The 12,972-nt window shown below is 56.0% G+C and overlaps 6 protein-coding genes across 6 annotated transcripts; 3 read left to right on the top strand and 3 right to left on the bottom strand.

The window, feature by feature from the left end:
• The first annotated feature begins 732 nt into the window (after positions 1-732).
• Positions 733-2,505, top strand: ASPZODRAFT_130573 (hypothetical protein). The gene has a single exon (XM_022722539.1). It carries the CDS (start codon positions 759-761, stop codon positions 2,184-2,186), a length of 1,428 nt encoding a protein of 475 aa, XP_022583024.1. The 5' UTR covers positions 733-758; the 3' UTR covers positions 2,187-2,505.
• On the bottom strand, positions 2,463-6,395 carry ASPZODRAFT_62924 (hypothetical protein; the record flags this gene model as incomplete). Its single annotated transcript, XM_022729113.1, has 2 exons — positions 2,463-2,901; positions 2,959-6,395. The coding sequence occupies 2 exons, from the start codon at positions 6,393-6,395 to the stop codon at positions 2,463-2,465; spliced, it is 3,876 nt and encodes a 1,291-aa protein (XP_022583025.1).
• A 94-nt stretch (positions 6,396-6,489) lies between these two features.
• On the top strand, positions 6,490-7,079 carry ASPZODRAFT_1613926 (hypothetical protein). Its single transcript, XM_022726513.1, has 2 exons — positions 6,490-6,768; positions 6,891-7,079. Exons 1-2 carry the CDS (start codon positions 6,583-6,585, stop codon positions 6,987-6,989), a joined length of 285 nt encoding a protein of 94 aa, XP_022583026.1. The 5' UTR covers positions 6,490-6,582; the 3' UTR covers positions 6,990-7,079.
• A 636-nt stretch (positions 7,080-7,715) lies between these two features.
• On the bottom strand, positions 7,716-8,562 carry ASPZODRAFT_1614200 (hypothetical protein). Its single transcript, XM_022726515.1, has one exon. The coding sequence runs from the start codon at positions 8,311-8,313 to the stop codon at positions 7,855-7,857; it is 459 nt and encodes a 152-aa protein (XP_022583027.1). The 5' UTR covers positions 8,314-8,562; the 3' UTR covers positions 7,716-7,854.
• A 270-nt stretch (positions 8,563-8,832) lies between these two features.
• ASPZODRAFT_150730 (hypothetical protein) lies at positions 8,833-10,926 on the top strand (the record flags this gene model as incomplete). The annotated part of the gene is made up of 6 exons (XM_022725658.1): positions 8,833-9,059; positions 9,128-9,238; positions 9,302-9,361; positions 9,432-9,602; positions 9,662-9,787; positions 9,864-10,926. The coding sequence occupies 6 exons, from the start codon at positions 8,833-8,835 to the stop codon at positions 10,924-10,926; spliced, it is 1,758 nt and encodes a 585-aa protein (XP_022583028.1).
• An 894-nt stretch (positions 10,927-11,820) lies between these two features.
• On the bottom strand, positions 11,821-12,800 carry ASPZODRAFT_1613845 (hypothetical protein). The gene has a single exon (XM_022726512.1). The coding sequence runs from the start codon at positions 12,552-12,554 to the stop codon at positions 11,982-11,984; it is 573 nt and encodes a 190-aa protein (XP_022583029.1). The 5' UTR covers positions 12,555-12,800; the 3' UTR covers positions 11,821-11,981.
• Positions 12,801-12,972: the final 172 nt, after the last annotated feature.

The following is a 12,972-nucleotide window of genomic DNA, read 5'->3' on the forward strand; positions in this document are numbered from 1 at the left end:
CCGATATTCCACACTATTGCTCTCCTACCCCATGACGATATTTTATTCTTTTCTATTTTCCTTTCTGCATCTGATCAGAGATGGTCGGCCTTGTCTATTACGGCGTTTCCACCACCAGAAATGCGGGGGTTCTTATGGGAGCAGATTCGGCGGTCTCGTGGTTTTTCTTTCTTTTGTTTTCCCTGTTCCAGACATGATTGTTATGTTTTCTTAAACTGCTCTTGTTGTTTGTTGTTGTTACTCTCTGTCTCTCTGTTTCTGGGTTTCGGTGTCTTGAGAGGTGTATTAAAAAGGGTGCAGGGATACCACAGTCAACCTTGCAAGCCTCCCTTGTGTACGTGTATATTGCCCGCTTGCTATTTTACTGTCTCTTTTGCTGTTCTTTCTGCTCGTTGCTGTCGCGTTATTCCCATCCCTGTTCCTGGCGAGGCGGTCGTCTTGCGTGTACTTTAGAGCTCAACAGATTGAGCAAAGATTCGTTCATTCTATACTTGTCTAGCTGGTCGATATAGTAGCTTCATAGTCGTATATGTTGAAGGAATTGTACTCGATGAAACTAGAAATATATATATCCAAGTGAGAAATCATTAATCAAGTACCTAACCACTCGACTAAAAAGGCTTCGTAGTAGTATGTATAGAGTTAGGGGACAGTTATATATATAATGGTTACAGGCGGTGGAGTTCTGCCATGATGTCAGAAAAGATGAAGAAGTAACCAGTTGACGAAACCAACTCTTGCCAAAACACAACGACAGCATGGCCGAACATCTATCAGGACGCATCTCCCTGCTCCAATTTCTTCGGCAATCCGTGAGACTCCACGTCCAGCATCTTACGGGCTCACTGGCAGCGTCCGCCGCGTCGCCTGTCTACGTCGTGGGCAATCCGTCCGCAGACCTCGATTCGATCGTCTCAGCGATCGTGTACGCCTACTTTGCCAGCGGATCCAATAGTACCAATGGCGACGAAAGCCATGAAAGCATCAGACGGCCGCATATCCCGCTAATAAATCTACCGGACGTGCGCGGGGGTGCAGAGCTGCGCAGACTGCGCCCGGAATTTGTGACGGCCTTGTCGTTGGCGACAGAGAGCAGAAAGGAAACGGCGAGCCTCGTGGATAGCACACTCAGCGAGCACCTGATAACGGTGGCGGATTTTGCCGCGCAGATCCAAGACTTGAAGAAGAAGAAGAGGAAGCAAGATATCCCTACTACGTTCGATGCAACGCTGGTCGACTGGAACGCCCTGCCGCTGCGCTCATCCACCGCGGGCGAAGGCGCGCTCACCGGTCTGGAACGCGTGACGTTCAGAATCCAAGGCTGTATCGACCACCACGTTGACGAGGGCTTTCTTCCTCCGCAGGTATTGGGGCGCGTCGAGGTTGGGCCGGGCTCATGTGCCTCGCTGGTAGTCGACGAGCTGCGCAAGAGAGGAATGTGGGGGGGTAACCCGAAAGTCTCGGATGACGATGATGGAGGCAGCGAGGAGCTCTGTGGACCTGCCAAACTGGCGTTATCTGCTATTCTCATCGACACGAATAACCTTACTGCCGAGGGACGGGTCATGCAAGTCGACCGGGCGTCGGTTTCGTTTCTACAAGACCAGATCCAGTCCCGGTCCCGGGAGGATGCGGCGTGGGACTCGAAACCTCTGTTCCAGGCAGTTCGGGAGGCGAAGGCATCCAGTCTTGACCTGTTGACTGTCGAGGAGATCCTGGATAGAGATTACAAGGAATGGAGTGCCGCGGGGGAGGAAAAGGAGGAAGTCAAGATCGGGTTTTGCGCGGTGGTGAGACCGTTGCACTGGGTGGTTGGTCGCGCAGGCACACCCGCCTCCCTGGTGGAAGAGATGTACTCCTTTGCGAGGCAGAGGGGACTCGACGTCCTCGTCCTCATGACGGCGTTCAATACGGACGAGAAGAACGGCGGAGGCGAGTTCCGCCGCGAACTCTTTCTCTGGGCGGTAACCGAGCACGCCGTGGCCAAGTGTGAATCCTTTGCGAACAGGGCAGAACACGACCTCGGGCTGCGACAGTGGGACGGGGAGGCCGGGATTCGCTCTACGTTGAATGCAGAGGGACAGGGACAGCTCGGTTGGCGACGGGTATGGATGCAGACGGACGTGACGAAGAGTAGGAAGCAGGTTGCGCCCTTGGTACGGAGTGTTTGGCATGTAGCTACATAGTTACATAGTTATCATTTCCATACATATAGAGTAGAAGGACATGAGGTCATAATAATACATAGATTGTACTCTATCATGTCTATTCTAGCTGTAGAACAGAAGATATCGAGACATCAGAAATCAAATCTAGTGCAGAAAGTAAAGGGTGGCAGGTGAATCTCCTCCTAACTCCAGACCTATCCAGACCTGACCTTGAAGAGAAGAAGAAAAAAAGAAAGAAGATACGCTGATGGCAGATGAAAAGAGTAAATGGGTTGTTTTTTTTGTATTACTGCGTTAGAAACACTCCCACTCGCAAAACACACACCACCTCGCCACCCGGTCCGCCAGAACAAGGCCGCGCCAGACGCCTCGCTCGCCGATCTTGATCACCGTCTCCCACACGCTGCCGTCGGCGGGCGCGTCCGCGGCCGAGAGTTCTGTAGCTCCTCCGCCGGCAGAAGCCGTCCCGATCATATGGTCTGCTTTCCGGTTCAGACGTAGGATCTTGCCCGAGGGGGACTGGATGGCCAGCTTGGCGGGCTTCTCGCGGCCGGACGCGGAGGAGGTGCGGGTCGACGAGATGGCCGAAGTCGAGGCCGAGAACTCGTTCGAGACCGTCGACACTGTCGACCCCCCCGCCGAGCTGGAAACCATGCTCAGGGCGCTTGACGGTCGGATGAACATCGAAGGCGAGACCCGCCCGCTGGTGCTCGAGTCGCGGCGGGCGCCTATGCTGCCACTGCCGATACCGATACCTGTGGTGGTGGTGGTGGTGGTGGTGTCTGGGTACGTTGTTGTTGTTGTTGCGGCCATCGAGGAGGACGGATGCTGGCGGACGGCAAACACAAAGGTGTTGTTGATCGCCAGTCGCGCACATTGCGGCTGCATGATGTACAGGTCATGCCGTTGCGCGTGGGGGGTCGGGTGTCGCTGCACGAACTCGTAGGGGGGATTTTCGCCCGTATGGATGATGGGTAGCGCCAGCGCCAGCGGGTGTGGGATGTCGCGGTTCGAATGCATGAGGCCCTTTTTCCCCGTGTACACCTTGAGAACGCCCTGGCCTTCGTCGCCGGGCAGCACCGCCTTGATGGTGTATCGCTTCTGTCCGCAGATCCAGTCCGGCTGGACGAGGGCTCGCTTGCGCACAATGTCGCCGCTTTCGAAGAAGTCGCCGTCGGCGTCGCGGGCAAAGGCCGGCGCCTCGACTTCCGCCGCGCACTCCACGTCGGGGGGCACCAGGACTCGGATCTGTAGGAGCTCCAGCCCTTCGATGCGGATGATGCTGGTGTCGTAGTCCGGGAATTGGACGGTGTTCTTGAAGTAGGGCGGGCACACGGTCGGGAGAGCCAGGAGGACGTCCGGGGGAATCGGCGGGCAGATGTGCTGCTCCTCCGGATACAGAGGCACGTGGGTGTAGCAGATCTCCATCGGGCGAGCCAGGAAGTACCAGCTCTCCGCGATCGAGGAGTTGTTGGTGACGAACTGTGTGCGGCGGGGGTTGGTCGGACTCGCCAGCGAACAGTCCATCACACGCCATTCGCCATCCACGAGGACCGAGTTCCACCAGTGGTTCGGCCGCGCCAGACTGTCCAGCTCGAACAGGTCGCCGGGCGTCTTGAGAAAGCCATGGACCGTCTCCGCGTGCAGGCCGACGGCGGCACACATCTCTCGAACAAGATGAGCGACCTCCTGCGGGCTGCCGCGCCGGGTGTGCACGACCCGCTGGAGATCGATCTGCACCTCTTCCTCGACGGGGTCGTCCCAGGCGATCTTTTCGCTGACCCAGGTGAAGATGGCCCGGAGTCGCTGCACGTCGCTCTTGTACGGCCGGCAGATGTATCCCTGAGCCAGGCTGGTTGCATTGGTCATTGGAGGGAGGCTGTTGACGAACCGGGCGCTCTTATCCACCAGCGTTAGGTTGGAGGTCCCGAAGTTGGTCGGCTCATGGATCGGTAGCCCGTCGATACTTTCATCTCCCTCTGCGGTGTCGTAGAGTTCCTCGACAGCGTAGATGACCGGATGATCCATCATCTGGCAGCGCTCGGCCCGCTCGACGCGTTCATTGCGACTCGGCGATGTCGCCCGGTTTACATCGCGGCGAACCTGCACCCAGTCAATCGCACCGGCCGAGACCAATCCCATGTCCCGGGTGTGGTCGCGGGTACTCGAATACGGCGAGGTGAAGGGGGAGGAGGACGCCGTGTCCGTCAACAACCGGCCCTTTGAAGGCGAGTAAGAACCACCGCTCTGGCCGACCGAGATGCTGCTCCGGGCGCTGGCGGCACCCGTTTTGGCCGACTCGAGGATCTTTTTGAAGAAGCCGTGTTTCTTGGCCTTGGGCGTGGACAAGCCACCAAAGACCCCCGGGGACTCGCCGGGGCTATTGGCCGCCGTGGCTGACCAGGGAATCGCGGACGAGGCGCCCTGTCGGGAGCTGTTATGACTCGAGTGGTACGATATTCCTGTCAGCGGCGTTTCGGGGCGTTGGGTCTTGGAGACGTCGCTGAAGCCTCTGGAACGGAACAAATCCATGGCGGTACTTGGGCGACCGGTCAAGCCGTTTGCCCCCCTCCTCGCATAACTCCCTGCACTCGTCGCACTGAACCCACCGGCCGAGGGTCCGCTCATCAAGCTTTGGCTGGTTCGATCCGTGCTGGTGGTGACATTCGTGCTGACGCTTTGCATACCGCTGGAGGAGGTTGTCGCGGTCGACTTGTTGGTATAGGAGCGATTCAAAACATCGTCTCGGAGATTATGGCCAGACCGTTGGCCTCGTAGGGGTAGGGGCTGGACGGGGATGGAATTGTTGCGCCCTCGATACGGCACGTTCTTGGGCGGAGGCGGCGGGGCTCCTCCCTCGTCGTCCTCCCCATACTGCACATCCTCGGAGGCTCTGCGCTCCTGGAGTTGGCGGAGCCGGCTCTCCATCCGCTGCACGTAGTTGTTGAGTTGAGGAGGCCCATCCATGTAAGGATCGGGCGTGTATGTGGTGAGTCTCTGGCGCTGGGCTTCTTCATATGGATCCTGGTCCCTACCACCGTTGAATCCCTGAGACGTTACCGGACGGCGGCGTGTCTGCAACGGCCGGGCGACCTGCATGTTATCGTACGCATCGGGCGACCAGGGGTTGCCAAAGGCAGGAGGCGGGGAAGGAGGAGCATTGTCTTCTCCTTGCCTGGGTAAACCCATATCTTCCAACGAAGACATGACGTCCTCCATGGCGTCTCGGAGCGGGGACGGGGTGCGCGTACGCGATTCGGGTCGCGCCGCGGGAGATGGGGTTCTGGAGAAGGTGACATAGCGATCGTTCATATCCAGCGGCGCTGGTGATCGTGATTTGCGTGATGGCTGGCGGGTGACTGCGACGCGATGTGGAGGAGGGGGTGGAGGAGGGGGAGATTCCTCCCTCGCTGACGGTTGCGAGGGCGACACTTCCCGGGAAGTCGGTCGAGATGGTGACAGGGCATGGCTGGGTACCGCGGGCGCGGGAGAAGGCGGACCCGGCGACAGGCGAACCGGCGAGCGCATCCTGGGAGACGGAGGAGCTGGTGATGGCGAGAGGTGAGCCGGAATCGGAGCCGGACTCGTCGCAGGGCTCATCGCCGTGCGCGGTGCGATGTGCGACGGCGGCTGTGGCGACGTCCGGGGGGAAGGCTGTGGCGAGACCGCGCGCGACAGCGGCGGTTGGGAGCGGGAGGAGCGTCTCGAGATGGGCTGATTCTCCTGCTTGACGGCGGTCGTACGAGAGCGCAGGGGCCTGACTCTCCGAGGCAGACTCCCTGCCCGAGGAGGCGTCAGAGGGATGGAGCTAGGCGTCACTGTGGTCGTCGTCGTAGCAGTGGCACTCCGCGCCGCCAGCTCGCCTGCGGGCGACAGGGCTTCCTTATGAGCCTGGAAGGGCTTCCGGAAGACGGTCTTCTGCTTCTTGGGCGCAAAGGTCGGGTTCCCGATGGGCGAGGCGGTCGCCTTGACCATGGGGCTGGTCGAGACGCTCACAGGGACGAAGTCTTCACTCAGCACCTCGACGAAGTTGGACGGGAACAATCCCACCATGCGCCGGTCACGACGCAGACGGCCCATCCACCACTGCCCATCGCCAGCATTCAGACACTCGATCAGGTCGCCCTCCACAAATCCCAGATCCCGCTTGGTTTCTCCTCCCCACGAGTACACGGCCCGACACCAGCATGGGAACCGGGTCGGCAGCTGAGGCGCCGCGGGCGCCATGGCGACCACCTATTCACAGCGTAGCGTGCGTTCCGTTCAATGCGTCCTGTCCTAGACTGTCCAGCCGGAAGATTAACGAGCGACACGAAACCGAGGGAGCGTGGCGACGGAGACGGAGACCCAGAGCTCGTGCTGAGGGCGGGCGACTGCCTCCCAGCGCACGGTCGCTCTGAAACGAGAGACAGCGATGGATTCACGGCCAGGCAGGCGGCGCAGGAGACACACACAAGGCGAGGCGGCACTCAAAGACAGTCAAAATCAGAAGCTCACAAACCACCAACGGCCCTCCGCTCGCAAACACAGGCACAGGCCGCAGTCAACTTCGGCTCTGGAGCGTGTCGAGCGGCTGGAGCTGGACGAGGAGCGTCAGACGGTGAGGCCCGAATGTTTTGTTTGCACTGTTTACATCAGGGCCTGTTTGGGACTAGCGCTGGGGTCACGCTTATCGATAAGCTGAAGGCTGAAGGCTGAAGGCTGACAGTAACAAAACAACAGCAGAGCAGGGCCACAGTCAAGGCCAGCAGTCGAGAGAGTTCTATATCACGAGATAGGATACGAGGTAAGGAATCGTCAGTCCCTGTCTCGTTGTTCTGATGACTGGGGATGGAGCTGTTGAGATGCGTTGTCCCTGTCTAGGACCTGCATACCGCAGACGTCACTGCAGCCTGCCCGAGTTACGCACTGACGAGAACGAGGGAGGCATACAGGGGGAGTCGAATCTGTCAATAATCCTGCCTGACGACATCTAGTTACGAGGATACCTAGAGAGGATGTCTGTACTCGCTACTGTTGATGGAATTATTCTGTCTCGACTACTGACAGCTGTGACTGACGCTAGTTTCACGCAAATACAACCGGGGTTTGGTACGCGGCGGAGAAGCAGACTAGATCGCCTGGGGATCCATGGTTGCAGGCCATTCTATTCGAACGACGAATGCTGGAGAAAATTGGTCTGGTTGAGTTGGGAGGAAAGAGCAGACAAAGAACGAAAACTTCTCTACGCCCCACGACAAGAGCAGGAAATGAAAGAAAAAAAAAAAAAAAAAAAACCAGATTATTACGGGGAAGTAGAGAAGGAAAACCGGAAGAAAAATTGAGACAAAAATTTCCTGGTTGGAACTGGTTTAAGCCAGTCGTGGTGGTCAACTGGTTGGGTCCTTGTTGCTCGAGAGACACTGGCATCCGCACGAGAGAGAGAGAGAGAGAGAGAGAGAGAGATCAAGCTTCCACCACACACAGAGCGATGAAGGTGGAAACGGCGTGACCCTCTGAAGATCGCCTCCCGGTGGAGTTAGGTTGCATTCCAGCGATCCCACAGTGCCCTGCATTGAGCCAAATAGACTGCCGAATGCGGATGTATCCCTTGCTGCAGGCCTCATGAGACACAGCATTGCCCTTCCCGCCCATCTCCCAATCACAGGCTTGGATCACGCTGCTCTGTCTCGGTTCCTGCGTGCGATCAAAGGTTGGGTGCGTGAAACTCAACTCGGAGCTTTTGTTTGCATCCAGTTATGCGAAATTGGCATCTCGGTCTACTGTACTTTATCGAGTACGGAGTCCTCCGTGCTCCGCATGCGCAGCAGGCCTCAGGATCTCGATTTCCACTCACATGGAAAAACAAAAAAAAGAAAACAAGCCCTTCCCTCGCGTGTGGCCAATTGCATTGCTTTCTGCTCTCAGACACTGACTTAGTAGTCAACCGACACCAACTCTGTCCTGGCGGGTATCCTTGCGTGCATGGACTATTGCAAATGATAAAGGCTTCGTCCAAGTAAGGACGGTTGGACTGATAACGATGGATTGGCTTTAGAGTTTCCCTCCACGGGTCTGAATGAGCGACAGGATGATCATAGAGTCGAATATCGTTGAATAGTCGGTGTCGATCCGGGTGAGGCTCGATGGATTGGGGATCGATCATCGACCGCTGTGAACGGTGGTCTTGGCTTCTGCACAGACGTCTTTCTTTCTAGATAGCTCCCCGATCATGCCTAGAGACCTGTTCTTATTGAGGTCTAGTGTCTTTGCCGATCTTCATCTTGTGCGGCGCGATACCGAAGCTCCTATGTCTTACCAGATACCGTTCTCAGCGACAACCCGGGATAGCTTCTGGACGAATCTGGGCCAACTATCAACAAAGCTTTCATGCAAACATCGGATCTTCAATCCTGCTTGCTATTCCAAGTGTTTTCATCTTGCTAAAATTGGTTTTGGTTGCCGAAAACGCCACAATGATCTTGTTCTCGAGTAAACAGGGATCAGAGATCATGGCTATTAATTGTCTGGCCTATCCTCCCTACAAAGGAGACAGTTGTATTCCAAGGTCCAAAGGGTTTGGAACTATCAGCTTTTCTCATCCCCTCAAGGCTCTCTCCTCCCTACCAGCCACTCGCTCTAGCTATCCACACACTCCCCCATCATGACGCCCTGGAAGCCCTGGATGGCGCTCGCCATCGCCCTAGCCCCTAAAGCATGGGCCGAGCTGGTCAACTTCGAACTCGATCTGACCTGGGAAGATGGTGCTCCTAACGGTGAAACCCGGAAGATGGTCTTCATGAACGGGCAGTTCCCCGGTCCGGAGCTGCGAATCAACCAAGGCGACGAGGTCGAGTTCGTTGTTCACAACAACATGCCGTTCAACGCTTCAATCCATTTCCACGGTGTCGAGTATGTGCTCTGTTTACCCGAAATCATACTATCCAACTGGACTATCCATCCTGACTCTTCTCTTCTAGGATGTTGAATACCCCTTGGTCAGATGGTGTTCCTGGTCTGTCTCAGAAACCTATCTTGCCGGGAGATTCCTTCACCTACAAATGGACTGCCACTCAGTATGGTGTTTATTGGTAGGAGATCCCCCTTGATTCATAGGCGTTCATCCTTTTGAGCCCTGCTAACAACGATCATAGGTACCACTCTCATGACCGTGGAACCATGTTTGATGGCCTCTACGGTGCCATCCAGATCAAGTAAGTCTGCCCTCGAAGAGGACAAAAAACAAAACAAAACATTTTGCGAGACTCGAGCTGACCGATCTAGCCCTGCCCCTGGAACTCCGGCCCCCTGGGATCTGATCTCTCAGGATAAGACCGACATTAAGAACCTGGAAAAAGCCGAACTCAACACCAACCTGGTCGTGCTTTCTGATTGGGATCATTTGACCTCGGAAGAGTATCAGAATCTACAGGTTGAGAGTGGTCTGGATCTCTTGTAAGTTCTCCCCGGATCAACATACTCTCTGCGTGCATGACTGACGTGTTCCACTGCAGCTGTGTTGACAGCGTTCTGATTAACGGCAAGGGCGCGATCTACTGCCCGGGCTCTGAAGAGATTGCCAGCCTGGAGACATCCTACTTGAAGGCCTCAATTGCCAACCAGCCACTTTCTGACAAGGGGTATGTACAAGAGTTTTTTTTTTTCCCTTTCTCCCTTTGACCTTAATTCCTGATCAGAATGCTGACAACTCCATAGCTGCTATCCCAACATCTACAAGACCCAAGGCAACTTCAGCCATGACGAGTCGGTGATTCCGGACGGACTCAACTCTGGATGTGTTGCGAGCGCCGGGTTCCAAGAGGTACTCGAAGTCGACCCTGCTGATGGCTGGGCTTCGTTCAAGTTCATTGGTGCCACCACCCTCAAGTCCCTGGTGGTTTCGATCGATGAGCATCCCATGTGGGTGTACGAGGTCGATGGACACTATATCGAACCGCGCAAGGTGGATGAGTTCTCGATCTTCAACGGCGAACGGTTTTCGGTCATGATCAAGCTGGACAAAACGCCCAGGGACTACACGATTCGCGTCCCGGACACCAACGGCGATCAGATCATTGCGGGCTTTGCGAAGATGAAGTACAAGGGTGGCCAGGACCTGGGCGACTCGAAGCCCTACGTCACCTACGGCGGCACGAACACCTCTGCCGACGTGGTCGCGCTGAACCTGACCCGCCTGCCTCCCTACCCCAGGATCGAGATTCCCCGCACGGCCGACCAGCTGGTGAACCTGACCTTTGGCCGGATGGGATCGTCGTACCAGTGGACCCTGGAGGGTCATGCCCTGTACAACATCTCGGCCAACCTGGACTCACCGATCCTGTTTGACGTGGAGTCGCGCAAGAACCTGCCCGAGCAGGTGACCATTGAAACCAAGAACGGTACCTGGGTCGATCTCCTACTGCAGGCAGGCAGCATGCCCAACACGCCGGACATCCAAGCGCCGCACGTCATCCACAAGCATTCCAACAAGGCGTTCATCATCGGGTTTGGCGACGGCTACTTCAACTGGTCCTCCGTCGAGGAGGCCATCGAGCAGAGCCCGCAGAATTTCGAGCTCGAGCACCCGCAGTACCGCGACACCTTTGTCACCAACAGCCCCAACGGGCCCACCTGGCTGCTCGTCCGCTACCAGGTCGTCAACCCGGGGCCCTTCCTGCTCCATTGCCACATCGAGACCCATCTTCTCAACGGCATGGGTGTCGCCCTCCTCGACGGCACGGATGTCTGGCCTGAGGTTCCTCAAGAGTACGCCATCTAAACATACACGAACATACACGGAACATATGCGTTTCTCTCCCTCCCTCTCTCTCTCTCTCTCTGTTTAATGCATTGTCTGCTATATGCATTCTCTTCTTATGTGCATTATTTGGTTGGGCATACAGCCACGTTCATTACCTTGTTTTGAGTACAGGATTTTGGGGTTCTTAGACAGGTGGGGCGCATGGACATGGGTATTCCCCTTTATCGGCGTTTGTACTGGTTATTTGGTTTGGCTTTGGTTGTTATTTCAATATACTCTCATTCATTCCAGCTTTCACTTCAGCTTTAGTACCATTGTAGATGGGAGTAAAGCTAAGATAATAGCTTATTATCGAATCGGTCAGTAACAGCAATACTCCTCGGTGATAGCTCAAGCATAGCTTATTGGCAATCTGAATTGAGAAAACTGCTCATGTCTCTAGTTCATCGGACTAGATTACCATGCAGGCATAGGTCGCTATCTGCAAGGCTCTCGCTCTTGGCCGGCAGGACTCTCGGGGGAAGGGAGACAAACACCTGCGGGCCTCCCCATGGAGCCATGTGCTGATACGACGAGTCCTGAGTGGACTCGAGGTAGTTTCCTTCTCCCGTGGCGTTGAGATTGTCATTTCAGGTGTCTTATCAGGTAGGGAGGCAGTGATAGTGGAAGAAAACTGATACATCTATCTGATAGACCGGCTCAAGGTTACCCCTAGCAAGGAGAGGAGAGGCCTTAGCATCAGGTGGCTGGTCCAGGTTCTGGTGGGTTATCTGAACCATGGCATCACCCTCGAGCTGCGGGATAAAATTAGTCTTGGACATGCCTTTTTCTTTTTAAAAAAAAACCAAGAAATCAAGGTTCACCCTCACTGCCGGCCTCAATAGTCCCCCAACTGTCTTCCTGTCACTCATGTCAAGGATATTTTTGGATCGTTCACTCCACTGAGGAGACGTGAGGAGACGTAGGGGGGGGAAGAGTCAACTTCGTACCACGGAAAGCATAGGCTGCTGTGCCTTCACCAACGTCAGCAAGACAGAGTTGAACCAAGACGAACACTGACCGAATTGGCACCGTTACAGACCGGCTGCCACGTCGATCCATGGACAGGTGGCTTCGCATACCTCGCGTCGGGACTGGGAATGCCTGGACCACGCCGTGTCTCTCCTTCCTGCAGGGCGTGGGAAGGTGGGAAGGTGGGAAGAGGCTGAGAGAGACTCGCGTCGGTGTTTGTTTCCCAATGCAGGTCCGCCGGATGCTGGATCGGCACTTACCTGTTCGGGACTAGCCTCCTTAGGGCAGCCACACCACGTGACTGCTACATACCCGTTGCCGGGACAGGAAGGAAAGAACCTCATCCAGGCTCCCTCCGTTGCAACCTTCCCTGAATGCAGCGATCGTGGCCCCCCCCCCTCCATCGTTACAGTCGTCCAGACCGTCGATCTACAGGTGAGAACGATGTCATCGATCGAGACGTGCTCGTTGCTGACCTGTTTCGAGTGAGAATGAATCAGAATCCAGGAGTTGCATCCCTCGCGAGACAAGGGCGAGACTTCGTGCAGCCTCAGACACCGCAAACGGCGCCCCGCCACCTTTCGGGTGATTTCTGACACTGCAGAATTGACACCCAGGCACCTTGTCTTATCCATTCCAGGGAGGGGGGGGGATTTCCACCCTCAGGTTGCTCGGCGGTCCGCCCAGCATGTCGTCAGAGAACACTGTTTCGGTTCGGTTCGTCTCGTTCCCTATCGGGGTCAGGGTCAGATCCAGCTCTTCTCACCGCAACCGTTTCATCTCCTTCATGCCCTGAGTAGTAGTTTTTTGTTATTTTATCTTTTTTTAGGAAGCTCCGATGACCGGCAGAATGGCTCTGAACGGTGCTGCTACCACCACGGGCTCTCGTTAGGCCTGGCTTCCTAGATGCGGTGCTGGGTTCTAGAACTGCCCCGAGAGAGGCACAATGTCACCCTATCCAGCAGGCTTCATCATGGAGGAAGCAGGTTTCTGCATACCTGACTGTCTGGATAGGGAAGGGCTTCTCCTCCCTCCCTCCTCTCCCATCCCCGA

The sequence above is a fragment of the Penicilliopsis zonata genome (genome assembly GCF_001890105.1).
Source record: "Penicilliopsis zonata CBS 506.65 unplaced genomic scaffold ASPZOscaffold_4, whole genome shotgun sequence".
NCBI lineage: Eukaryota > Fungi > Ascomycota > Eurotiomycetes > Eurotiales > Aspergillaceae > Penicilliopsis > Penicilliopsis zonata.